Source organism: Psittacula echo (assembly GCF_963264785.1).
Source record: "Psittacula echo genome assembly, chromosome: 1".
NCBI classification, from domain to species: Eukaryota; Metazoa; Chordata; class Aves; order Psittaciformes; family Psittacidae; genus Psittacula; species Psittacula echo.
The window spans coordinates 99703800-99731136 of record NC_137735.1 but is presented as its reverse complement, the minus strand read 5'-3'; the positions used below and the strand labels follow the sequence as shown (position 1 = coordinate 99731136).

Below are 27337 nucleotides of genomic sequence, written 5' to 3'. Positions count from 1 at the left end.
ATTTTTTTGTTTTACCTTGAAAAGGCTGACAAAAATCCCTTAAGATAGTTGGAAAACAATAATGTAGGATAAAAAGGTCTTGGTATTTTTGCTTTCCTTGTTTTTTAATACTTGTGGACTTTGCAGCTATGTTGGGGTATACATCAGAAGAGAACAAGTTAAAAACAGCTTGTGAAAAGATGTTTCTATTGAAGCAGCTGTATTCCAAGCAGTAGAAAACCTCTTGGTTTATGATGATTTTAGTACATTTGTTCTTTGTTTTCCCTCACTTTGGTGTTCTTGCATTATCTAAAGTCCTTTGGGTGTTTTTTACTGTTAGCAAGAAGTGGCAGAGCAGTATTCCAGGTCAGTTCCCCTGTTACTGTGAACTCAGTGTTGAGGAATGTAACACAGATTACAAAAATAGATTTGGCTGAGGTGGTAACACCATCTAGAGAGAATGAAATGAAACATGAATCCCAGCTGAAAAGGCAGTCCAGTTCCACTAAACTTTGAAAATACTAACACAACATAAGGCTTAGCAGCAGGAAATGGCAGAGACCAGAGTATCCCTGGAAAATGCAAGGTAAAGTTCCTGCTTGCCACCTGAGCAAGCTTCTGTGGTTTGTACCATAAAGCAGCCCTGTAGTTCCAGCCAGGGGCATAGCAGCCGCTTGCCCACATCATAGAAGGGTTCCGCAGGGAAGAGAGAAAAACACTTCTGCAGTTACCTTTATGAGATTTTATCATCTTTCTGGAGAAGGGTTGGAGGTAAATGTCACTCATTATGGCAAGGCCTGTGTAGTTTTGTGTGCAAGACTAAGGTGGTACCGAGTGAGTAATTATCCAGAAAAAAAGGGTGTTAGGAATAAACTGAGAAACTAAAAGGATGAAGAAAGAAAACAAAAACTGTCTTTAGAGGTCAAAGCCTGTGAGGATAAAGTAAATGTTGCCAAAGCTCATGCTGGATTAGACTTCATGAAGAAAAGGATGGCAAACAGCTGTATTCCCTAAGCATCATAAGTAAAAGCCAGTAAAGGGAAAGCAGAAGTGGGTCCAAGGTGAAGCTGGGGCTGACATAAAAGGCAATTTTATGTATAGTCAGGCAATCAAATGAATACTTGGCCTCCAGTTTCAGTTGTGACGATTGCATTGGACATGGGAGCGAAAGAAGTCAGTGTGTAGCAAGATTTGGAACTGCAAAACTTAATTTTTACTATAATGTAATGAGTGGAAATAAAATAAGTACTCAGAAGAGTGGAAGAATTGTACAATGAAGTTGAGAGCTTTATGGTAGCAATTTGTGACTAAATCAAGCTATCCTGATACACCTTGATTATGTAATTCAGGGTAGTGTGATGACTGGGTGAAAGAAGTATAACTTGCAGATAAACAATTAAAAAGAAAGAAAAAAGGTAATCTGAAAAAGTGTGTATCAGTTAATCTACACAGTAGGTAAAATTCCTTTGAAGGAATAATTAAAGACTGCTAGTTCTGCAAGTGAAGTCCTTTGACCATATGCAGGTAAGTAATATAAAATGTGACATGGATTCATCAAAGACTGTGCTGGACTAGGTTGACAGCATTTATTGACAAATAACTGATTACCTCCGTAAGGAAAATGTAGTGCATTTGAACAGTCTGGACTTCAGTAAAGCACCGGAAGGCTGCCACATGGAAATACTTACTTAAACCGGATAAAATGAGGGAGTTATACAAGAAGCATTGAGTAGTTAAGAAGTTGGCTTAAATCTACTAATGAAATTCCTTGCTAAGGCAGCGTTTCAAGCCCTCCTCAATGCAGGGGAGGATAGGCACCTTGTACAGTAAGAACTGCAGAATAATATTAAAAATAGAAATGTAATAGTAGAAAGTCCCAGGCCATGCACTAAGAAAGCGTTGAGTGTTTTGGCTACCAATAAGGTGCTTGTCAGGTGAAGGCAAAGAAGGAGAAAGATTTGAATATTAGTTAGTAAATAAAAGCCACCAGTGTTACTGTGGCATATAAATAGGCAAATGTTTTCTCAGCGTGTATCAGATGAGGGATTTCTGGCAGGGTTGTATGTTATGCTGGTAAGGCCTCATCTGGAAAGCTGTGTTCAATTCTACTCACGTAGGTTCTGGAAAGATTAATCCAAACTGGGACAGGTGCAGAGACACAGGGGTTCATCGGGCACTGAAAAGCTTATCTCATGAGAGGAAGGCTTGGCTTGTTTAGCAAAACAAAACAAGCTAGGAAAGATTGGGTTCTGTAAATAGTAAGCTGGGTAAGGGTAAACAGGGGCACAATAATAAAGCTAAAATACTGGAATTTTAAAAACAATGAATGTGTGTTAGAGTTTAATTCATTGAGTGCCAGAGTGAATGAAGCTCCTCTATACTTTTCTCCAGCTGCCTGGTTCACATGTCTTTGCAGTTTTCTGGGATTCATGAGACTTGTGCTTGCAAATATCTCGCCTAGATCCTTCCTTGTGGTTCATTTCATAGAATCAAAGAATGGTTTGGGTTGGAAGTTCAGAACACATTCAATTCCAACCCCCCTACCATGGGCAGGGACACTTCCCTCTAGACCAGGTTGCTCAAAGCCCCGTTCGACCTGACCTTGAACACAACTAGGGATGGAGCATCCACAGCTTCTCTGGGCAACCTGTGCCAGTGTCTGATCACCCTCACAGCAAAGAATTTCTTCCTTATATCTAACCTAAATCTCCCCTGTTTAAGTTTGAACCCGTTAACTCTTTTTCTATCACTACAGTCCCTAATGAAGAGAAAGTTTCATTGCAAACTCTGATCAAAAAGCAAAGTAATTAAAGTCTATAGAAAGTTTTAAAACTTGTTCCAAGTGCGGCTTTTTCATTCCTTTCCTCCCTCCCTTATCTTTAAGTAGTAATAGTATTTTCTTGCTTCCTAATTCTGTAGCCTGACCTTGCCTGGTAGCAGTTTTAACAGGTACCAGGATTGCCTCATAGCATTCCTACAATGTCTCATCAAATATATTCAGACTGTGGCCAGGCCTTCCCCAGTAGTTACTACATATATTTAACTGCAGCTCTAGTTTTTGCAGCTAAAATGTTCTTATTTCCTCTGTCAGGTAGGACATTTAACATTCTTTTTAGCATCTATTAGCCAAAACCACTAAGATTCCCTTTTGCAGTCTGGCTCCCCAGCAGGTTCTGCCAGTTGTGGCGAACAGGATAATGACATGAGTAAGGTATTCTCTCATTTTATTTACCTCCCTCTGCCTCATGCCCTTTCTCTCCCAATTGCTCAGCTTTGTTAAAATTTGACAGTTCTGACTGTTGCATTTATTGTTTATTCACTGGCTTATTCTTTAGGTTCTAATGTAAATGGGCTGGAAGAGCCCAGCCTAGCTAAGCGGCTGCGTGGCACACCCGAGCGGATTGAGCTGGAGAACTACCGACTGTCACTGCAGAGGGAAGAAGAACTGGAAGAGGTTCCTGAAGAGACACTAGCAGAGCATAACCTCAGTAGTGTGTTAGACAAAGGAGCAGAAGAGGATGTTCCCAGCAGGTTAGCACACTTTGTCAGTAAGCTTTTCTGTACCCATCCCAACAGACTTTGGCCTGCATTTCCTTCGGCTTTTAGTAACGTATTGTTTGCCAGGATGCCCTTTCTTAAGTTGTTCAAAATGTTCTGCATGTGCACACAGCTTTTTTATCTTGTAGTTTCTATTCTTACTACCTTACCTTGCTACTTATAGCTTACTGCTAACTTAGATGGTAGATAGCTTACTACCATCCTTGGAAGAAACCTGCAATATCGTAATACCATGAAACTCAGTCTTAAGTTAAGATTTTTTCTTTTTTTTTTTAATTGTATGAAAGACAAATGAGTTTTGAGCAAACAGAGCATGGATTCAAATGGGAGGGGGCTCCAAAATTAACCTTTTTTTTCTGTATGTTTTGCATTGCAATTCAAAACCACTTTTGGTTTAAAGATTTAAGCTTGACACACATGAAATCCTGACTGAATGCTGATGCAGTGCCTGAGAGACATTGATTTGAAGCAATAGCTATGGCTGTTGAAACACATGTTGTACCCTCACAAACTTCTCTTTTTCTGTAAAACAGTGTATAAGCACATTACATTGAAGGTGCAGCATCTGGCAACAAGTAACTTTCAGTAGGCTGAACTCAGCCTTGACAGAGAGTGTGTACATGTGGACTCATGAAGGTGTGACTTTCATTTAAGTGCCTGGCAGTTACTAATATCTTGTCCAGCTGTTATGTCTGAAACCTAAATAATACTTTTTGATGAATTTCTTAACATTAACTTCTTTAGAGGATACTGTTCTGATAATTTACATAATTGAGGTCTTCTCCCATGCTCTGATTGTATAATCTTGGGACTGTTTATGGGAGATAAATTCTGTTTGCTTGACTCAGCCTTCCTTTAGCTCCCTGCTCAGGCCTAGGAATTACGTCAACTGTGACAGTGTAGACATTAATGATATTGAGGGGTTTTTAGTCCTTTATGTTTGTAGCTCTAAACCAAAATTTACTAGTATGGAGCACTGTTATTATTGGTCTTCATTTCAACACATCAGGACACAGTAATTCCATCAGTAAATGGCAGAAGAATTCCAAAGAGGAGGAGTTGGTTAAAAAAAGTGGGGTTTTGGCATGCAGCTGTTGGTCATCACTGAAGGGTGTTCTGTGAGACTGGGGGGACTGACAGCAATACACTCTACATTAGTGAGTTGGATTTCCTCTCATAGGGTGTTATATTTAGCTCCCTTTGTTCTACGTATGTCCCCATAACCTGTATTAAGCTGAATATTTCAGTCTGTAATGGACCAAATTGTGTAATTTAGCATGTGGAAAGCAGTGTTTAGTGGGCAGCTCACATTCTGTGGCAGAGAGGAAAGAAAATACATCAAATTTTCTGTCAGTTTGAACTGGAAAATATTTTGTCCCAAATCCAAACATGGCAAGCAATTTACTCAGAGGACTGATAAGGGTGTGTGGGCCAAACATCAAAGAGATTTTCTAGACGATACCTGATAGATGATACCAGGTGATTTTCTAATCACCTGGTATCCTCTGTTCAGCTCAACCCGCTCCATGGTATGTCACAGAAAGACCGAAAAAAAAAAGGAGGAAAAGTCTGACAACTTCTTCAGCAGCAAAAGAAAAAGACAAGCCAACCAAAGCCCTAATTTGATCATGTTCACTGTCTTGATGCAGCCCCACAGGGTTAGGAGCAGGCAGAGAGGATGGGGAACTCTTTGTTCCCTCTCTTGTCTTATAGAGCGATGGATTTGGCTCCAGGGTTCACTGAGATGTTAGCTCTAAATCAGGTGGAGACCACACATTTTGGTGCACAGCATCCCATCACACACACACTTAGGAGCATGCACGCTGCAGAAAAAGTTTTCAGAAAACAATATTCGAAGTATGTTTTTTCAAGAGAGAGTTGATCTTGCTGGAGCTTCAACAAGAAGAAGGATAGTGTCAGCAATCCAACCCTGACTACACAGTTTTGAAGGGTGGAGAGCCCTTTAGGTGCCTTATTCATGGCCTTTAACTTGCAGTAATGCGCAATATGTCATCTGCAGTTTTGATATTATACCCTGTGGCCTTTGGAAGCAGTGTCATGTAGAGCTGCGTGTTCAGTTCCATTCCTGTACCTCAGTTCCTGTAGGTGCACCTTTTTAGTGAGATGCTTGACTTCCTATGCTTCTATAGAGCAACCTACTTTGGTCTTTGATCTCTGCTTTATAGGAGAAAATAGTTTCAGCTGTTGAATTAATTCCTGTGGCAAGGGGTTGCTGTGCTGAAAGGAATGCCCACTCTATACCAGCCCATCTCACTGCCTTCTTTCAGCTTCTCATTTCTCAGTATTCAAAGGTCAAACAAAAACCAAGTCATAAATAAAAGCTGAAGAAGGTAAAGTGAGCTATGTGGTAAAGAATGTATGTCGTCAATACTACATGAGATAAGCCAGCTGATTGAAGAGCAGGAGATTGTCCCATTCAGCAGGCATGGCAACAGGTTGAGCAGCAGTAAACCTCATTGACAGCACACAAAAACCTCAGCATGCAGCACCTGTCAGGTTTATTTCCATGCCAAAGGGTAGGAAAGTTAATCAGGGAGGAGGGGAACATTGCTTTTTAATCTCTGTGCGATATCTGCGTAAAGCCTTTGGAACATGCTTTGGTCTTCTGGAATACGCACCAAGTCCACGGCACGCAACAGTGTTTGTATTCAGTATTCAGCATGTGAAAACCAGGCAACCTGTTCAAAATAAATATTTGGTTTATGCTGTGAAAAAGTGGGTTGTAATTTGAGGAAAACAGTTATGTAAGTGCAGAACAGTGAGGAGAATTTAAGAGCCTATGGACAGAAGTATGTGACAATCAGAGTGTGAAGAAAGTGGCATTTTCCTGATTAGCTTTGCTATCAAAAATAGTCTCTCAGACAAGTCGATGAATAATATTATGTAAATATATGGTCATGTAGCGTTAGACTAATTTGAAGTTCTGCACCTGAATGTGTGTATCTGCAACAAGTGCTGCCCTTTTTTTTTTCTGAGGCTGTCAGTTTGTCACATGCTGTAATTACACCTGTGTATGGGAAACAATTACAAGAACTGCACAAGTTATATTTTATAAACATACATGAAATGTGCACATCATTATTTTTTACTTGTCGTTTTTCTCTCTCTTCTCTGCGGAGTGGGTTCTCCCAGAGGCTGTTAACTACAGTGATAGCTGTCATAAAGAAGCAGAAGTAGAATACTGTTCTCTGATTACTCATGCAAACTTTAACCATTCACAGGCAGTTTCAGTCCTTCAATCCAGATGAATTTCAGCCTTTGAAGATTTATATGGGAAGCATCTAACTGTAGCTGTAATAAACGCAGTTCTTTTATGACAATGATCTAGTAAGGAAAAACAAAGGAAGAGGACCTTTTGACCCTGCAGATTTGTTCTCTGAATGAGCTGTAGTTCACATTAATTTTCAAGTGACAAATGCAACCATCTTTCTCCTCAGTTAGGTCTAGGTAGTCCAGCTTATAAGAGTGAGCTAGACTAAATTTCACTGTATAGGTGGTTCCATTTCTTGCCCCTGCTGCTTATACTGAGGAACTGTTAGAATTAAACAGAGATGTCTGCTAAAAAGCACTAATGGTTTACTGGTTTGTATGTTTTAGACTTTGCTGTGAGAATAAGCAGCTCATTATTGTAATTATCCTTGCACTGCACCCTACAGTTTCTTGCCACTATGTGCACTGTGTACTTAATTGGATACATGTGATAGTTCTGTCTGGGATGTAGAAAAGTGAGGAGTTCTGTACTTTTTTTTTTCCCCTCCGACTCTCCTTAGCCCACGTGCCTGATAGTCATATTGTGTGTTCTTTCTACTCCCAAAGCCTTCAGTGGATCAAACCAGCAAGTGCCAAAAACATCTTAGCTATCCAAAATGCTAGCGATAGCTGCCATTATCAAACGACGTGACCTTCTACATTTTAACACTGCTAAAACCTCTTGCTCTGGTTTATCCAAAGCAATGTGTTATGGAAAAAATAGTTTCTGCTGTATTCAACTGTCATGAGCTGTAACAATTAATGCTGCACCGATATTTGAACTTGGCTTTGCAGGCACTTTGCTGCTGCTTCATCTTCTTTAAAAGAAGCAAGGCAAGGCATACTGCAGCTCACATGTGATGCTGACGATAAATTGCCTGTGAAATACTGAAACCAGAAGATTAATGTTATGGTTTCCATCATTTGTTTTGGGCTTGTATGTATTGAAACAACTTGTCAGTGATCTAAGACTGATCTAAGAAACATGAAGTAATTGTTTGTTTTCCTTTCTAAACCCTTATAGTAGTTCAGAGTCTGAGATGGAGGAGGAAGATGAGGAGGAAGATGATGAACTACTGCTGCCTCAGCAACCCCCTTCAGACTTGGGTGGTGTGCCGTGGAAAGAGGCTGTGCGTATCCACGCCCTCCTGAAGGGAAAGAGTGAAGAAGAGATTGAGGCTGAGGAAAATCATGAGATTGAGGACAAAGAAGATGAGGAGGAGGAGGAAGATGAAGAGGAGGAAGATGAGGAATCAAGCGAAGGTTAGACTCATTGATTTGTCCTTCCCTCCTTTTCGCTAGACTGCAGGGAAAACTGAGTTGAGTATTTGCCATGCAGAATGAGAGAGGTTTTGCCTTGGAAAACTTTTCTTCTTCTTTCACTTCTTTATTACTTTGATTTCTGAGGGAGTTACTGTCAATGAAAACTTTAGGTGGATCATTCTGGATACAGAAGATCTTTGCCCATAGGGCAGTTACAGCACTAGTACCAACACAATATGCTTCCCACACACGATGCCAACATGTGCAATTCACAGCTTTGTGACACTATTGTTTTATTGTTGTTTTTTATTATTATTGGGAATTGGTTTTGAATGTGCCCTTTGTTCTTTGGCAGCAGGAGCTGGAAGCATTGTGGAAGCAGTGTTTTCAGTCTTGCAGAGTGCCTCACTAAGGAGTAGTGCCCCTGTAACTGTCATCAGGGCATCCCAGAAGAAGCTGCTTGTAGCTCTACTTAGTTACCAAGGTGGTCTTGAAAATCAGGGAATTCAGGTGGTTCCTATTTAGCTCAGAGGGATTTCTGTGGAAAAATCTTAGGGAAGGACGCCTTCCTCTGTGTTTGTCTCAGTCATCAAAATGCAAAGTTTGTGCTAAGAATAGACATGTTTCCAGTGTTTCACCACCATGCCAAATTTCTCGCTGATCTTGTCTTTGTACTCACGTTTCCTTTTTGTCAAGACTAGTAGACTCCAAAGAGCTTCTTTGTAAAGGTCTTTGCTGCCTAACGCAAGCAGAGGTCCAGTTTTTCTGTCTTAGCAGCAGTTTTGTTGATGAGCTCAGCAGGCTGCTTGGCTACTTTTTCAGCATAAGATCTGTATCTCCGTAACTGAAGTCTGTGGAAGTGAAGACTGCTTTTTAAGTATGGTAACGTGCATGTTGTGTGTTTAGTCTGCTAAACCATGGTGTTCTTGGACATTGTTTCATTCAAGCGGTTTTCCTGTCAGACACATGGAATAGAGTGGGAGTATGGGAAGCTGCTGGGTTTCCAGACTCTGTCTCTGTCTGATTCTGTCCTTTCTGTCTTTCTTTCTCTCCATCACTTGTGTGTGTTCATGCGTGTCTGGTGTTATATATGGATGTATGGTTCCCTCTGCTGTAGAGGGGGAGTATTGCCCTTGGGAGAGCGAGCTGCAGCAAGGCCTCTGGCTTCAACGTCTTTCAAATGAAGAGGACACGGGTACATTTAAAGGTACCCGTACACCATCTCCACTTCCATTTCCCCAGAGGAGGGGGAAATGTTTAAAAGAGCAGGTCCCACATGAGGAGTTTGTGGTTTATTTAATTCCTTTACCAGCTCCCTAAAAACTGGTTCTGTAGCTGTTGTCTTTGTGGTTTATTTAGTTGCTTTACCAGCTCCTTAGAGACTGGTTCTGTAGCTGTTGTCATCTTCATCTCCTGGACAAAGCGCCGTATATCAGGTCTGACACTGCCACTGGTTTTAGAAAAAAGATAAAGCTGCCAGGTACCTCAGGATGTCTAGAAAGCCTGGATGTTCTGCTGCTGTAATGTGCATGAACAGTGACCCCCACATCTTTGGGAGTTTCAGATTTGTCCCATACACACAGGCTAATTGCACCCGCGTAATGAGTCAGACACATGGACACATCAGAAGTGCTGCCTTGGTATTGCTTGTGTCAGCAAACTTGCTTTTTTGTTGTTGTCGTTTGTTGAATGTGTGTCTGTGGGGAGAGTCTGGTGGGGAAGCTGATCAAGCTGTGGTGATCCCTCAAGATTTTTCAAGCAGTCGTATAATGGGCACAAAATGAACCTGACATTCCAGTCTAACTGGTTGTGTTAGTTTCCACAATGCTCTTGCACTTCATTTTTCATGGTTGTTTATTTTGAAGCACTTGGTCCTAATAGTTTGTTAATCCCTTATTCTCTCAATGTGGTTCATTAGAACCAGAATGCATGAGCGGAAAACCCAAGTGCCTTCCTGAAGGTAAGAGGGCATATGCAGTTCTCAGACTGCATATTTTGCAGCTTATGGTTGTAACAACTATAGCTTAGCTTCTGACCTTTTTTTTTTTTTTACTGAAGAAAAAAAAAAGGAAGAGGTTTTACAATCTTTGCCTATTTAACTTTTCTGATGGTAAGAATGAGAAGTATCAGTAAGATGGCTAAAGAGCATAACTGAAGCTCCCCTTAGGGGAAAGCTACCTTTCAATATGAGTGCAATTAATGTCCAGCATCCTGCAGAGCTTAGCAGGAATCCTTGAGAGGGAAGGCCATGCCAGGTGTCATTTGCAATTCTCAAGCATTTAAACCTCAAGGAAACAGATTTGCCTGTCAGCCAAGCAGCAGCCCTTCCTGGCTGCCTGTGCTGCTATTTATTTACTGGAAAAGGTGAGAAGGACCCATATCCTAATCAGGACAGCCTCAGGCCTCTGTCCAGAGACTTGAGGAGTAACTGAAGGTGTGTACGTTACGCTGGTCTAAATCCCAGAGAAATCCATTTTAAAACATGCAGATCATGTGGGACCTGCTCTTTCCAAGCCTTGCTGAGGACTATATACTTCTCAGCCGTTGCTGGCAAATCTAAACCCTTTAACACAAACTTTCGTGTGGCGGTGCAAATGCTAACTCTACTCATCTTGGGGCCTGCATGCGAATGCTTTGGTACAGTGAGAAAAGCCCAGGTTCCTGTTCCTGCAGGATGTCCAGTAGCTCTGGTAGACCATGTGATTGTGCTAATTGATAAGAGAACTCTCTGATGAGGCAACAGAGACACAAAATTGCTAAATACTTGCCTAAATTGTGAATCCCGCTCTGCATTTGAGTTTGTGTGTCTGCATCCTTTTTCCCTTGATTAACGGGCTGGTAATTCTGTCCTTCCTGCAGTTCCTTCTGCCTGTTTCTTCTGCAGTTTTAATGCCAAATCTCACACATAGTTATTCCTGACATGGAAGTCCCAAACACCCTGTCATGTCTGGGGAAAACATGGCCGGGAGAGAGGAACTTTGTTAAAATGAGACAGCAGGAAATGAGTGTGACCTCTAAGTGCTGCTAATGGTTCTTGTTTCCTTCAAAACTAGTGCACCATCTGAAAATCTAACTGCTTTTGAGGTTCTTAACTGCTGAAACAGGGTTTTGCCCTGCTCAGTGGTAATCCAGCTGTTGTGAAAATTGACTTCCTACTTTATAAAGTAAGTGGGCATTTTCCTTTCAGGATAAGTCATTTGCTTTTGAAGACCACTCCTACAGATGTTGAACAGCTGTTCCTTGTAGAATGAGGGCATGCTGAGCAGTTGAACAAGTTGCTTATCGGTTGGTTTAGGTGTCCGTTATTCCTTTTGACACACCGTAGGTAGCTGAGCTTTGTGTATGCTCATAACTGAGGAGTAATGCAATTTCTTTTAAACAGATTAATCTGTGTAAAAGGAATTCTCCTCTGGGGAAGTGGGGAGGCTGCTCAGTCCTAATGAAAATGCTGTTACTCTTCAGAAAAGAAATTTACTCCTGAACAAGTCAGTACAAAACAGGAGTAAACAAAGTGTTTTAATTGCTAAAGTAAGTGTGTCTATGCATATACACACAGAAGTGAAACTCTGAGATCCATCATGAAATTGAATTCACAAAGGAATACATACCCAGAATAAAAGCAGTGCTTAACTTTATAGTAGGATATGAGAGACCTTTCGTTTTGGTGCATCAGACTACAATGCAGGTTGTCCCTTTCCTTTAACAGCAAGATGGTTTTGGCAATAATCATAATGAACAGGCTGAAGGAGCTGGAAATTTGATGAATTGGTATTTACATACCACATACAGTTGGACACCCAGAGAATGTCTTTCATTTCAGCAAAGCTGCTTGCAATAGAGAGGATCTACAATGAAGTTTTTAATAGCATCTCTCTGCCTTTGGAATGGCATTATTCAGCTTTGATGGGAAGTATGAGGAGTGCTGTATTGGTGTATGCGTGCACACATGATGCTGAGCCTTTTTTTCTGTCTGTTTTGCAAACTGATCTTAGCCAGTAATATTTTCTCTTCTTCTTCTTTTATTTCCTTTCCTCTGATGTGTTACCTTTCCTTTCCACTGTTCTCCCACCTTTTCCTCCCTGTCCTTCACACACCCTGCCTACAACCTGGTATGCCATGCCCTCCTCACACTAGCTGGAAACCTTAGACTGGAGCAGATTGTAAATCCGGTTGATCCTCTGGAGATCCTGGCAGATGTGCACTGGACACACATCCGTGAAAAAGCGGAGGAGGAAAAAATGGTCCCAACCTCAAAGTCCTCCACCTCCAGAGGTAATCTCCCCCAAGCCCCACACCGCCGGTTCCTGGATCACAGTTGCAGCTGTTTAACTCTGTTGCTTCTGTGCCCTTCAAGAGCAGTGTACTTCAGCAGGGGCGGCAGTGGTCGAAAAGAGCTACTTCCAAATGACACTGAAATTACACTTGGTTAAACATTTTGCTTTTCAGGTCTGTGTCTGCTTAAAGTGACTGCTTTCTCAGCTCCTTGGTGGTGTGACTTCTTCTGACCCATTGTCAGCCTGTGTTGACTCCATCGCATTTTTCATCACTACACATGATTTGGTAGTGCTGGCAATCAGCCCTCAGTTACTGGCTTTAGGGATAGCTATGGGTTTTGTGGCAGTGAGGGCTCTGTGCTTCTTTAGGGAAAGCTGAAGGACTATGTTGTGTGGCTACTACAGGGAAGATTGAACAGGGTCAGGTTCTCTATTTGGCATAATTCTCTGCTGCTGCTTTACAAAGTGTAACTGTCTATTATTAGCGGGGAATGATGGGATTCAAAGAACTTGCAAATGGGATCAGTGGTGGTTTTGACTCCCTGTGTTTAAGATATGACAGTATATCTGTTTTCTGAAGTGAGGTGTGACCTTTTTGAGTTGCTACTTACTTAAAGGAAAACTGTGGAAGGGGAAAATGCCAGTAGTCTAGTTCTCTTGTAAGCACCTTCCAGCAGTCTCTGCTGAACTTATTCTAGACTGTATTACAGTGTGTCTTAAGGTAAGTATGTGTCCTTAGTTGCCTTCTGGGGTTAAACCACGACATTGTCATAGGTGCTTTACCTGTGCAGAAGCCTAGACTTAACCATGCAGTTGGTGAACAGTGTTGTTCTCTCAGTCTGTGACCATTGTGCCAGAATTGCAGAGGCAGTAAGTGTGCTGTGGAAAGCATACTTTTACAGCAGATGTGAAATTAAGTTAAATGACTGATCTCTATTAAAAAAGCCTAGGGCTTTATCTCATGTTGCCTGGTCACATTCTGTTCCAGATAATTATCTTTTCCTCGTAGTTCTAGATGCTTGGCTTGGTCTTTTAACCCTGATCCAACTTGTTACAGATCAGTTTGTCTGTCCCTGTAATTGCAGTTTGTAGAATGCACTGGGATTTTCCTGTGTGAAATCTGCTCCGTACAAATAAGAGATGAATGTTTCTTCCCACTACAGCCACAAGATAGGCAAAGTTCAACTGTCTGTAACATTCAGTATTCTAGAGTAGTTGCTTAATGTTTCTCAAGCTTACTACAATTAAGGTTACTTTAGCTTCTGCTTGAGGGTCTGTATCACTAGTTTCTAATTTTTTCTTTCCATTTATATTTTCTAATTACTACTTTTCCGTAGTGTATTGGTGCAGCAGCCAGAAAAATATGATCCTTCCAAAATAGATTTTGTGGTCTTTCCAACTTCTTTTGGGAAGGAAGGCAGTATTTCCGTGCCTTCCCCTAAAACTGGAGCAAACTGGGACAATCCTGATTGATCGGTTAGCTGCTTCAGTTACTTTGTCATACAACAGTACAGGTGTATGCAGGTGTAGCAGCAGGTTGGTTTTTCAAAGGGCTGTCACTTTATGCCCCGTATCCACGTACTTGTGGATATGCTGTAAGTTTTCAGCCTGAATTTAATAGACAAATTTGTTCCTGGGTGAGCTGTATTTTGTGATACAAGATGTTTGGAGAGACGTTCTGCAGCAGTGGCGATGGGGTTTGTTGTGAGAGCCTGGGATAGTGTGGAGATACTCTCATTCTGCTTTGGGTGCTCTTCTTTGCCTGCTGGCATTTGCACCTTGGAGCAGAGGTTCTGGGATGCCAGTTAGGACTGCCCCTCTCTTGTTGCTCAGCTCTTCCCTCTCTTAGTTTCCCTCCTCTGCAGAGTTTCAAGTGGAGTACAGCAGTGCAGCAACCCGTCTCACTTTGCCATCTCTATTTCCTCTAACATTACAGCTCCTAGAAAAAGAGTAGGTCTCTGAGTATGTTCTCTCCATTTAAATCCCAAGCCTGGAATCTGTTGTTTTAACATCTCGTAGGGTTTATTCCTGTGTTTGCTACAGAAGTTTCCCTCTGTCACTCTTCTGTTTTAGACACTTACTGATGGTCTAATTTTGATTTCTTACAATTTATTGTTTTTTGAATTCAGCATCCGACCTTCCCTCCGTACGCCATGAGGCGGTACAGGCGTGGCTGGAGACGGTCCCTGGAGGTAGTTTGGTGATGTTCTATATATTCCAATGCACAATAACCCTGCCCGTCTCTTCTCCATGCCTTCAGCAGCTGAGCTGGTACTTTAACCCTGGAACTTACGGCCCTGTCGCTACTGCATGACTGGATGTGGAGGGAGGGAGGAAGGGGGAGTGTGCATGCGTGCCTTGCTCAGATGGTCCATTCTTGCATGAACTCAACCATATAACCCTCCTGAAGGCAGACCAGACAAAGAGGTTATCTTGGGAGTAATAATGTAGAAGGAAGAATCTAGTTGAGTGCTTTGATTTGCTTCGTATACTGGAGACTGGACTGGTTATTCTTTCCCTAGCTCCTTGACTAAAAGAACGTGGGGCTTTCTTGCAGTTGAATGATTGACAGAGAACACTTAAAGCAATTGTAGTTCTCTAGCAACTGCAGACTGTGGTTACCTGGTGAAGTAAACAGAAAGAAGAATAAGGTTGAAGCTGGGATCTTTGGGAATAGTGATGGCTGTTGTGTCTCCTTTGACTTGGGGTTCACGTTATTTAGGAAAGCCTCAGGAAAGCTGGAGGATGGTAGAGCTCAGCTGCCTTTTTTATGTGGTCCTCTAAGCTCTATTACAAAACCAATAAGCATGAAGATTCTGGGCTTAGAGTAAGGGTGTAAATTTGTGTAAAGCGGTGAAGGCGTTAAAACCAGTGGAACAGCAGTAGGTTGTGGCTGGGTAGTTGATCTACAGCTGAGTTGCTTCGGTACATCAGAATAGCTAGCTTGCCTATAGACCTTTGCTTCTGCTGCTGCTTTGCAAAGGCAGCAGTGTTTACAAGATGTCTGCACATGATGCAGTCTGCTCACAGCTGCTAGCTGACACGAACCAAGTGCTGATCTGAGTTTCTGGCTGCCTTAAGTGTGTAGCTTCTGAGTTATGGTGTGACAGCTTTTGGCCTTTTGCTCCTTTTCCTCACTGCATATACGTATATGCTCATTATATGTATAGTATAACGAGCCACCTGCAAACTCTCCATGTCCCTCAATGGGATCCACCCTTGCACCAAGTTGTTATTTATCTATGCCTCCGTAATCATCTGTGAAGTTTTGTGTACCAACCTATTCAAGAACTGACTTTCTCCCCTCTCTCCAACATTCCTTGTATGTCTCATGTCAGTTCATGGTTTCTGGATCTGAAGACACACATATACATAGTGGTATCAGATATTCCTAACAGAGTTATGTTTTTGCAAGTACTCACATTTGCTGCTACCATAAAACCATCCCATGACATTATTCTTTCCAAAATAACATAAGCTACTGTATACCTAAGCAACAGTAAGACTGGGGCACTGGTTTTGCTCAGTAGATTTGTAAATGCCCCTCTGGGCAGTCTAGCCTTTGCCATATGATTCAGTCTCCTATGCTCCACATCCATAACTTTCTGGATTTTATAAGCCTCTGGCGTAAGGGAATAGGCCAGTGCTTCATGACATGTAAGAGTAACTGCCTTTGCACAGTAGTTGACAAAATAAACTAGCCCATATGTTTATCTGTCATAGTTCCACAAGGGGAAAAGATAAATTCTCTGGTTGAAGGAAGAAGACAAACCAGCCACTGAAGGCTGTGTTTTGAAATAAACAGAAATCTGTATTAGAGGAGAGGCTGGAGGACCTTAATTTTAGGGAGGGTTGGTTTGTTTTCAAGATTCTCCTAATTAGCAATGCTAAGCATATAAATGGTTCCAACCATTTCACATTGTCACTAGTAAACAAAAAGGATCAGGGCCTATTCCCTGATGTAGGAGAAAGCTGGTGCAGCATGAATCACTCCCATATGGCTACAGAATCGGGAGGCTGCACCTGGACTGCCTGTTGGAAACAGCCTCTCACCCTACCATGGGAGCTAACTGCTGGGAGCCATGCCAGGAGTCCTCCTAAAGATGATAGCATGACACTGTATGCATTCAGGTCTAGAGATTTGCACTGCTTAGTTTACTCATATAGGTGCAACAAAGAAGTTTATAAATCTGTCTGTTATCATTGTTACAGGACCATATCCTACGTGCATAATTAGCAAACATGGTGCCTAATAATACATGCTGACTGTGTATGCAATAGGATATACAACAGAGTTAAATGTCTGCATGTTGTTGAACACGAATTGATGCTAACTCACTGCACAATCTAAAAATGTAGTTGACTGACTCTACTATGCAAAAAACCACAACCCCTGAAAGTGCTCACTATTTTGTATGTTTAAATTGTTTTATGAAACTGCTTAACAAACAAAAGTTAAGCAAAATCATCCGTAGCACGAGATGGGACAAGGTGTCATAAGGTTTATGTTTTTTTGAAAAAGTATCATTTAATAATGAAATTCAGACTGCACAGTCTTCTCTCTCCTCTTGTGATTGAATCCTGTCACAAGTAGTAATGTCAGATGTCCTTTTCAGAGTTATAAACTCAAGAATCTTTTCTTGACTCAGCAAATCGAATTCTGATCTGTAACTGAAAGTTTTGGATATATCTTTTTATTCACTTTAAATAGCTCAACTTACATCCTAGTTACTTGTACAGCATAACAAGTGTCTCAGACCCCGCACAGAGTTAAACAGTTTCCAAATATAATAATGATCTATCATAGGGGTAGACTCTATCTCTGACTTATGCCCTCAAAAGCCTGTTTCAATTTTAAGATGAACAGTTGTGGTACATTGTGAGATTCCAGTTTTCACCCAATACACCTATGCTGTAAAGTGATGGCGACTGTTCTGCTGTGGTATAGAAAATAATAACCTTCCTGGAAGAACAATAAACTTCATTCTGGTCTGATGTCCTCCCAGCCTCCTTCTTGTTTAATTTTGCACAAGGCTTGTTGCTCAGAAAAGCCCTGGCTGCTTTAAGTGCAAATGCCTTGGAGGCTCCCCACTGGAGGACATTCCTTGATTTGTTGGAGTCTGGAAGTATCATTTCACCATAGATGTCTTTCCAGGTGACACATTTCAGGATTTCTTGTTTTGGCAGCAGTTAATGAATATCTCCACTATAAAGTGTTGGTGCAGTTCAATGTAGAACCTTTTCACTGTATAGTGTCTTTTTTTCTCCTTTTTTCCTCAATATTTGAATATATTCTAGCTCCGTGTGAGGATGATGTGGAGGATGAGCTGGGCACAGAGCCTGCAGACACAGAAGGGCAGGCAGGTGAAGAGGGAGACACGGGTGCAGAGCTGGATGACGGTAGGGTGTCACTGTGCATCGTTTAAACCTGTTGTGTGAACAGAATTTTATTGGCAGAAAATACTTTGTATGAGGGTATTTGTGATCATACTTTGTATGATCTTTTGTCAAACCTGATCTTATTTTCAGTGATGTAGGGGGGCTGTTTCAAATAGTCAAGAGGGAGCCAGGACTGAAGGACAAAAAGAAACAGAAGAACCTTGATGCTGTGGGTTTTAGAACAAATGTCTTGTTCCTCTCACCATCTGCTAACTAGAAGGCTTGCTTTGTATCCATATTCAGTACTAATCCTGCTGAATAACAGAAACAGAAGTAAATTTGTGAAAAGCCCACAATGTTATGCAGAAAGTCTTCCCTTGATAGTGTAAAATGATCTGCATGTGCCAGGAAACATGGAAAATTTTCCAGAAAACCGTTAAGGTATGACTTCAATTACTAATTTAGTTACTTATACTAATATTCCATCATTTACTGCTTAAATGACTCCAATTAGCACACAAAAAAGGGATTGAAACATTCCAGGTTCTGAAAGTGATTAGCACCATGTGAACAGGAGGAAAGGATTAGGAAAGACTTTTAGATAATTAAGAGAGGTCCTGATGGACTTGTATCCAATATTTCTTGGGTTTTTTCTCCCTTTCACCCATCATCAGATGACATCCCATCTGATGCAGAAGCAGAGTTTCGCTTACATCAAGGTGGCACAGAAGAGCCACAACTAAAAGTCTCTGAAGATGAAGAAGATGAAGAAGAAGAAGTAGAAGGTGCTTCTTACAGTGTGACAGAAGGTAATAGCTTTCCCATCAATGTTTGAATGATTCTAGTTGTATTTGAGGTAATCTATACATTTATTAGATATAAGGGAACCCCATCTTGCTACTCTCAGTGGCAAGGCATGTGCTTACATTAACATTTTGAGAAGAATGTTCTAAATCCATTAACTGCAGCTTCCTAAAGTGTGAGAAAGCATCCAACTGCTTTTCCTGATTGAAGTTTTTATGTTCAGAAGCTTGTGCTTTTGTCTATGTTCCAGACTAGATGATCTTAAGGTCCTTTCCAGCCCTAACTATTCTATGATTCTATGTCCAATCTAGAGTTTATAAAGAGCTGAGAAATTTGTCACTGCTTGCTTTGTGTAACACTGCAAAAAAATAATATTAGCGGTCTCATGTGTGTTTGGAAACATTTTTGTTTTCCCTAGATCCATGCAAGCCATCCATCCCTATCCAGTCACCTAGTGACAGTGTTCTTCCTCTGTCTCCAGTTGAAAGTCCGAAAGCAAAACAAGCAGAGGTAAGAAAGGCAATCTGTGGAGTTTTCTGCTTACTATCTGTAGTTCAATAGAAGAGTTTGTTGAATAAACTAATGAGGGCTAACAGCATTGTACTTTTCTCCTGTCTCTATGGTGATCATCTTGAAATCTGACTTCATGTAGACTTAAAAAAATAACGATGTACTATCTTCAGTGTGTAGAGGCTTTGTCACAGTCACACGCAAGTTCCCATCACAAAGCCCTAGAAAGAATTCTGCAGGATATTTTCATTTCATTGTGCACTTAACAAGAGATAGGTAAGATGAACAAGGGGAGCCATAAGAAAGGTGTTTCCAGTTTATCATTGTTTGACTATCTTTTCTGTACCAAAAGCAGATTCTCTATAGTTGCAATTCAATATTATATTTGTATTACTTAGTAGTAGTTAAAGCAATGCTTATTTCTTCCAGAGTAACAACATAGTTCAGCTTAGGGATGTGAGACATGTCAATGATGTACTGTCATGTTGTCAGCCCTGGAATCCACATGCAAATGTACTGTGGTGTTTCCGGCTACTGGTGTTTAAGATCACAAAGTATGTGACCCTTAAAATGTTTTAATTTTTGCCTCCCAAGAGTTTGCTTTTAAGGAATTACTGAAGGATTAGACTTTATGCTAGAGGGTTTTGTCATAAACCAGTTTACTTTTACCATGGACACATTATGGGATAAGTCTGGTTTGCTGACAGCAATCACTGACAACATTCACTTTCTGTTAAAAGTAAGGGGTTGGATTTTTTTGTTTTCTTTATTCAGTACTATCTAATGATTCTGTTAGATGTAGTCATCTTTTATATCAGGACAGTGCCTAAATGCAGTACTCAAGACCTGGGTGTTTAATATGTGTCATATAAGTACACAGGTAGGTTTATGCCCCAGTGCTCATGTGTCCAGTACACCAAACTGTCTACACTCAAAAGCAAGCTGGTAGAAAAGATGCCATTGGAAGAATAATATCAGAACTCAGTAAGAGGAGTCAGTGAATTGTGCTACTGAGTAATATGGTAATCTAGATATAGGAAATGGAAACTAAGACTTGTCAGACCATTATGGGGCAAGGGAATTACAGCTTAATTTACTCTTATCAGAGAAAGCACCCCTTGCTTTAAGAAAACATTACAGCAGATGCTAGCCAGCAGAAAGTGCTGTATTGATGAGAGCTGGAGAGACTTGCATCAAATCTGTCCGAGTTGAGGCACTACCACAATACACAGAGTTGGAGATTCAGAGGGAGAGCAGGAAAAGATAGAAACAGAATTCTGGAATGTAGGTTATTGGTTGTAATCCAAAAATTAAATTTGCCTTGTTGACATCTACAGAGGACAGTTCATACATCAGGGCAGCAAAACAAATGATACCTGATGAGAAATCCTAAGTGATGTTCCAGGTCTGTGCATGGGATTCTACGTGTGGGGTTTTTCATATTTTGCTACTTGGATGGTTTCCTTATTGCTAACTCTGTTAAAAGAGGGGAAGAGAAAAAAATCCAACAAATAAACAAAGGAAAACACAGTATTCTGATGTGCCCACTGACTATATTTCTGGGTTTAATTTTTTGTAGGATGTAAAAGATCCCCTGGCTGAAGTATCCCGTGCAATAAAATCTCCAGAGGCACGCTTCTTTCCTGAGCCTTTCCTTCTTGAAGGACCAAAGGATGAAATTCCCAAAGACAGGAAAGTTAGGAGCCCTCTGGTGCCACCATCACCAGTGTTATCCCAGCCAGTTGCATCACCAGAAGCCATTGCATCTACATCATTGGCAGAGTCTCAGCCAGCATCACCAACACTGGCTTCATCTGCAACATCTGCTCAAATGCCTATCTGTTCCCAGCCTTTGCCTTCTGCCGAAACATCCATTCCATCCCCAGTGGAGCCTCCAGTATGCTTCCAACCTGTCCCAGCCTTAACGTCTACTCCTTTAGCCAAACTAGTCTTCAGGGGCCAGGATAGTGAGGTGGAAAAACTGGGGAGCCCTACTACTGCAGAAGAAGCCCTGAAACGGAGTAACCTTGTGGAAGAGTTCTGGATGAAGAGTGCTGAAATCCGGAGGAGCTTAGGGCTCACCCCAGTAGACAGAAACAAACGCTCAGAGACGAACTTTAATGTATCTGCCCTTGAGACAACCCCTCTGAAGACTTTTAATAGCGAGAAGATTTCAGGGGATGAAAGGATCCATCTTGTAAAACCCCAGCCTGCCCCAAGAAGACAGGGCTTGTCCAAGTTAGAAAATGAGCAGATTTCTCTTCTGACTCCAAAATCTCCATCAGAAAAAGAGCTACGGAGTTCCAGTGAAGTAAGAGATGTATCCAGCAGTTCTGGACTTGGCCTTCAGGAGAGCTCATCTAACATGAGAACTATGGCTAGCCAGAGCTTCAACACTTCCGACTCTACTATGCTTACTCCTCCATCAAGTCCGCCACCACCACCTCCTCAGGGTGAAGAACCAGCCACTTTGCGTAGAAAGAGGCATCAAGCAGTCTGGCAGAACGAGGTTGAAGCCAGGTCACCTCCGACACCAGCATCAACACCTCCTGTTCCCCCACGCCACGAGCCAACCTCTGCTGCCAAACAGCCAACCCAGGCCAAAAAGGACGATGTGCGAAAGTCTTTTGCAGAGAGTGTGGATGAGATTCCGTTTGCTGATGATGTAGAAGACACGTATGATGACAGGACAGAGGACTCAAGCCTTCATGAGAAGTTCTTTACACCTCCTACCAGTAGGCCACGGCCAGAGAAACCACGCCTTTTGCCTTTGGTCAAAGAAAATGGTGGCCCACCCTCAATGGAAGGAGGGGTTAACCAGAAGAAGCGAGTGTTGCCTGAGATTTCTGTGGAGGCCAAGGAGCTTGCTGAAGAAAGAATGAGAGCCAGAGAGAAGTCTGTCAAGAGCCAAGCGCTGCGGGATGCCATGGCTAAACAGTTGTGTAAGATGAAAGATATGGAGATGGCTGCAGCTGCTGCTGCTGGGACCACAAGGGCAAGAAAGGCATCTTCTATGCCCTTGAAGACCAAAGAGTTATTTTATGACTCTCCAAAGCATCTGGCTTTGAAAATAGCAGAGGGATCAACACGAAAGCACGATGGTGCTAGTGAGAAGTTCTCCACTCCTGCTGCTGATACGGCTGGACCTGAAGGGTCTGTCACCTCTTCAGAGGGCTCCAGTGGGAAGAGTAAAAAAAGAACTTCTCTTTTCTCCCCTCGAAAGAACAAAAAGGAGAAGAAATCCAAAAATGACAGCAGGCTTTCTGACAAATCTAGCGGTGGGATGGAGGAAGCAGCAAAGCCTAGGTCACTGTGGAAGTCTGTTTTCTCTGGGTATAAGAAAGACAAGAAGAAAAAGACTGATGACAAATCCTGCCCAAGTACTCCCTCAAGTAGTGCCACTGTGGATTCTGGCAAGCACAAAGCTTCTCCACTGATTATAGCTGCAGGTATAATAGATCTATGCCTCTGCACTTTGTACTTTTCCTACAGCTAGGTATCCTTGACAGTACGTTTGGCTTACTTTGTCATTGAGCTGCTGTGCTGGATGACACTGCTTCCCAGTGGCAAACGGGCAGATCAGGAAAAGTGCTAGCGACTAGAATTGCATGTTTGCGTATTGACAAAAGTAGTTGATAGGCCACTGAAAAAAAACAGATCCTTAGATAAAAGCTTCACTCTTGATATATACAAGCCATATCTGTTTTTTGCTTTAGACTGGTTTGAGAAGTAAGCACTGTTTGTTGTAATCAGTTCTTTGTGACATTTCACCTCTATTTTAAATCTGTTCATCATCTTTTCTTTGGGTGGTCTTTCTTTCAACCTGGCTCCATGGATGCTGAAGACTGCAGAGATGCAGTTACTGCTGTGTTCTCAGTGATCTGGCAACTCTCTGCTGATCTGTGAAGTGGGGATTCTGTGACCTCACATGAATCTCTCACATGCAATCAGGTGCAGATGGAGATGTTTAATGGCAACTTGTGATACAGTGAATAAGTTAGCTGTAAATGTGGTGAAAAGTGAGCATGTTACATTTCCCTGGCCCTGTAGAAATAGGCAAAATGATGCCAGCTGCTGTCATCCAAGTGCTCTGTATATTGTAAGAGCATTGATACAGTACAAAGAGAGAATCATGACCATTATTTTTAACAGCATTTGCAGAAAGTGATGCTTTCTTAAAATAAAGCTTCTCACTAATATTGATCATTCTGTGGATCGATGCTTCTCCGATAGCTCTGCAATCGCAGGCAAAGCAACTGAGACTGCCATAAAAGGACTGAGTATTTCTGAAGTTCAGTCAGACAACTTGCAGCTGAGTTCTGAAATGTTTACAAAAAGAACAGTCACCAGTTCTCTAACTCCCTTTTTCATTCCCGGCTTCTCAGATTTGCAGCTCCGTCAACACCTGAGTTTCTCAGAGGACTCCGACCTCTCCAGTGACGATATTCTGGAACGCTCCTCCCAGAAATCCAAGCGAGAGGTAGGCAGATGGGAAACACATTTGAGATGGATCTGGCATTGTGCAGATCAGAAGCTTAAAGAACCATATCAGAAACTTGGATGATTAATTTTGTTGGGTTTACTGTTTTTTCCATGGAACAGGCTTTTCTATAATTTGGCTGACTGTTCTGCCTACAATAAGTCGGTTTCACTTGGTTTCACAATTGCAAGCTACTCCCTGCTGTTGTTATATGAAGGATCTGTTGTCCCACTATGACATTATTTTACAGCAAATGCAGTCAGAATAGTGTATTTTGTCGCTGTTGTGAGCATGCCCATGATCTGCAGAAAACACACATTTATTGTCAGAAGAATAAATTTCGCTGGCTCTAATGTTATGGCAAAAAGATAATAATGAGACAGTTCTCACTTTTTGTAAGGGTTGATTTTAGGATGTTGTTTACCAGCCTCTTTGAGAGCTTGAAGTGGTAGAATTCCAAGCAAACTAAAGACAGGAATGTATTTTTGCATACATCAAGAGCATAGTCAAAATAGATCATCAACTAAGAGGTAAGCTATAGGCTGCAGTTCTTCAGCTCTTCCAGGTTTTCTTATTTTTCCTGGGAGAAGAGAATGTGTGCAGTCTGAATTAGTACCTTCTCTTTTTGGAGAAAAGATGAACTATCAGCTCTTTCTTCCATTTTGATCCTGCTTTCTTTGAGAACTTGGGGTCATTTAGGTTGGAAAAGACCTTTAAGATCATAGAGTCCATTGCTGATTATTTCCACGTGTCTGTGTGTGTAGATAACAACTGCTAAGCTGAAATACGCAGTTGGTCTTGGCCTGGTGTTCTCATTCCAGTGTGGTGTGGTATGCTTCTTCTGAGAGCTGTTTCTTGTTTCTGACCAACCGTCCTACCTAGTGCTGTAATGTCATACTGTAAGACGTATCAGTGGCTTTCTAGCCAAAGTAGTTTCACTCTAAGCTAAACTCAAGAGAGCAGAGTAGAGGAAAATCACCTTCCCAAAGTGCCAAAGTTAGTTGCTTTTAAACTGTTCATTTCAATTCCAGCGTGGCACTATTAGTGCACAAGTAAGAGACATATAAGAAACTGCTCAATCATTATTAACAGGGAAGAGCCCTTCTTTCATTCCTGAGAGCTTCTAAGCTCTGCTAGACAGTGCTTGCAAGGTTTGGAGGAATAAGTAGGTATTCTGTTGACTCCCCAGAACACAAAGGCTCTTCTGGTACTGACGAATGAAAAAGGTGCTCCCCCCGCCCTTTCCTGGTGGTACCTGCTTCACATGTTAAAAAATGCTCTGGAAGAAGAGAACCTCTGAGATGATAGTGTCACAGGTGCAGTGGTCTGTGCCTCCTGTCTCAAGCCTGTTATCCAGTTGTGTACAAATCAGTCTCAAATGGCAGGTTCTAGTTGATATTTGGCTCAGATGGCAAAGGTATGGAAGTACTGCAAATTTAAGTGATACAGGGAGTGCTTTCTATGTATATATAGTAGAATGAGCTAGAATAACTAATGAATTTAAGGCTGGTGGAAGGAGTTAATGAAGTAGTACAAATTTGCTGTATTTACTTACCTCTTCTAATCTCTCTCTGTAGTTGATCTAGACCTATTCTGAGAGGAAGATTATTTTGGTTTTATTTTACTGCCTTTCTTCTCTCCCCCTTCCATTCCTCCTTGCATGCACTCAAGGCATTTCATGAGAAATTCTGCATTTTCCAAGAGATGCAGAAGAATGAGGTACCTGTGGCTACCAGAGGACAGATACACAATACAGGGGGTTCAGATAAAAGTTAATGTTCTGCCTTATAAGCTCCTTCAGGAGGAGGCAGGGCTTCAGTGAGGTCCATGCTTGTTTTCAGACTTCAGTATACCTTGACAATCATTTTTGTCTGGGCTGAGCTACTTCAATTTAAAATGGCTTTTGCATTGGAGGGGATAGAAGTGGCAGATGCCTCCAGTCCTAATACTTAAAGTATCTCACCAGTTCTGTTAAGGGTATCGTGGTGTCTCTTTTTCTCCCGTTTGCTGTTGCTGAAGTTCCATTAGCAATTTATTTCCTCAGCATCTGCCTACTTTCTAAAGAATAGTTTTAAGAGTTAATTTATTTTGAGGAAACAAATCTAAGAACTCCACTTACCTCGTTTTATTGCATCCTGTCCAAGGATGTAAACATACATGCAAACACTGGAATGCCTTGCTGTCAAAAGAAATTAACTGAACTTTGAGACTGGCAAAACTGGGTTTGTACGGGTGGGACGCGAGGGTTATATTTGGGCTATTATGAACTGCCTGCTACTTATATGGATAAGAATTTCTTTCTGTGTGCCTCATAACTTTTATGTGAACCCCTTCTTCTCTAAACTGAAATTCTGCTTGTGTTGCTTTTTTGGTAACTGTAGTGAGCTTGCTTCCCAGAAAATGCGCTCTGTTTAGCCTGCTCTTTGTGATCAGCAGTGAATTAATTCAGTGTTGGGTAATGTTGTGTCTTTCAAGAGAAGCATCTTGTAAAGAATTCCTAATGTAAATGCCCGTGGGTCTTGTGTTTGTAGGTGTTTGTCATTGTGTGTGTGTGTTGTTGTTCCTGTACAATTGTGGTAATGTGATCAGGCATGCGTTTTACTGCCGCAGGTAGCTTGCTTTTACTGAGGTTTGCATACATGCTGGAGTTGCTCTATGGCTTTTTATTTGTCAGTGGTTTCAGTTAATTGAATGTAAAAATGCAAAATGCTGGCTGTTTGCCCAGAATGGCACAATGTCCCCTGTACTTCATGATACAAGGGAAGTTTACCTTTCTTGTAAATGCTAAGTAGTTTACTTAAGGTATTACAAGGTAGTGCAGAATGTCCTTGGATAGAGAAGCTAGTGATTTATCATCCTTTTCTTATCCTTCTCATCAGTGTAGCTCTAGAGGCTCTCTTTTTAGACAGGGAGATTCCATTTCTGTAGGGCACATAACTCACTCTGAGCCCATCTGGTGTTTCTCCTGTCACAAAGCAGTGAGGAAGATTAATGATGTTAGCTAAATGCAAATGATCGTTTCTGTGAAGAAGAGATAATTTAATACTCCGATTTAAATGCAACTCTTGGAAGAGGTTCTAAGTGAGATTGTAAATGGAGAGTTGCGTAACAGAGCAATACAGGGTTTGCTGAGCTGGTTCAGACCAAACATGCTCCAGCATAAGCCATTAGTCCAAAGCCAAAGCCAAAATTTTGTATGTGCACATAGTTGGTCAGTGGACATTAAAACTGGGGGTAGATAAAGGCCAAATAATTCCGCTAGAAGAAGGTATTTTCTAGTTGACTGTATCTTCAGAGAGGCTGCCAAAGCTAATTGCCTTGAGGAAAGTGCTAGAAACTTGATTTTGCAGACAGAAGTTCCATTGTGCTTTATCAGTCTGGGTCATGTTCAGCATTTGCACAATTTTATGTTTCATTAAAAATCAGCTTTGTTTTATTACTGTGCATCTGTTTTCAATGTTGAACTGATTTTGCTTCATTTTGTACGTTTATTTTTGTTTCCCTTTACCATTCCCCCTTTAAAGTCGATCTATGTACCACACGCCTTGGCATTCAAGAGATCATATTCGTCAAAGGTAGTGTCTCCATTCCCACTAGTTGGCCATTGTTGCATTGCATGTCCCTATATTAACCCACTGAATCCATAGCTACCCATCACATGTGCACTAACATCACGATCATTGACTGTGCATGCGTGAGATGTTAGCAGACATGGGCAGCAAATTCTTTGTAGAAGTTGTCTACCAGAATGCATTAGGCTCCGAATTAAGCTCTGTCTGGTTAGAATGCATGCCATTGTCAGTGCACCACTGTACAGAAC

General features: G+C 41.5%; 1 protein-coding gene across 1 annotated transcript in view; it reads left to right on the top strand.

The window, feature by feature from the left end:
• MICAL3 (microtubule associated monooxygenase, calponin and LIM domain containing 3) overlaps positions 1 to 27337 on the top strand; it is a 127508-nt gene that overhangs the window by 75069 nt on the left and 25102 nt on the right. The window contains exons 24-32 of the mRNA XM_080614935.1: positions 3315 to 3510; positions 7832 to 8070; positions 14474 to 14536; positions 17643 to 17744; positions 18398 to 18532; positions 18946 to 19037; positions 20617 to 22486; positions 23423 to 23517; positions 27042 to 27092. Coding sequence (XP_080471061.1) covers positions 3315 to 3510; positions 7832 to 8070; positions 14474 to 14536; positions 17643 to 17744; positions 18398 to 18532; positions 18946 to 19037; positions 20617 to 22486; positions 23423 to 23517; positions 27042 to 27092 — 2843 coding nt within the window. The remainder of the gene's footprint in view (positions 1 to 3314; positions 3511 to 7831; positions 8071 to 14473; positions 14537 to 17642; positions 17745 to 18397; positions 18533 to 18945; positions 19038 to 20616; positions 22487 to 23422; positions 23518 to 27041; positions 27093 to 27337) is intronic.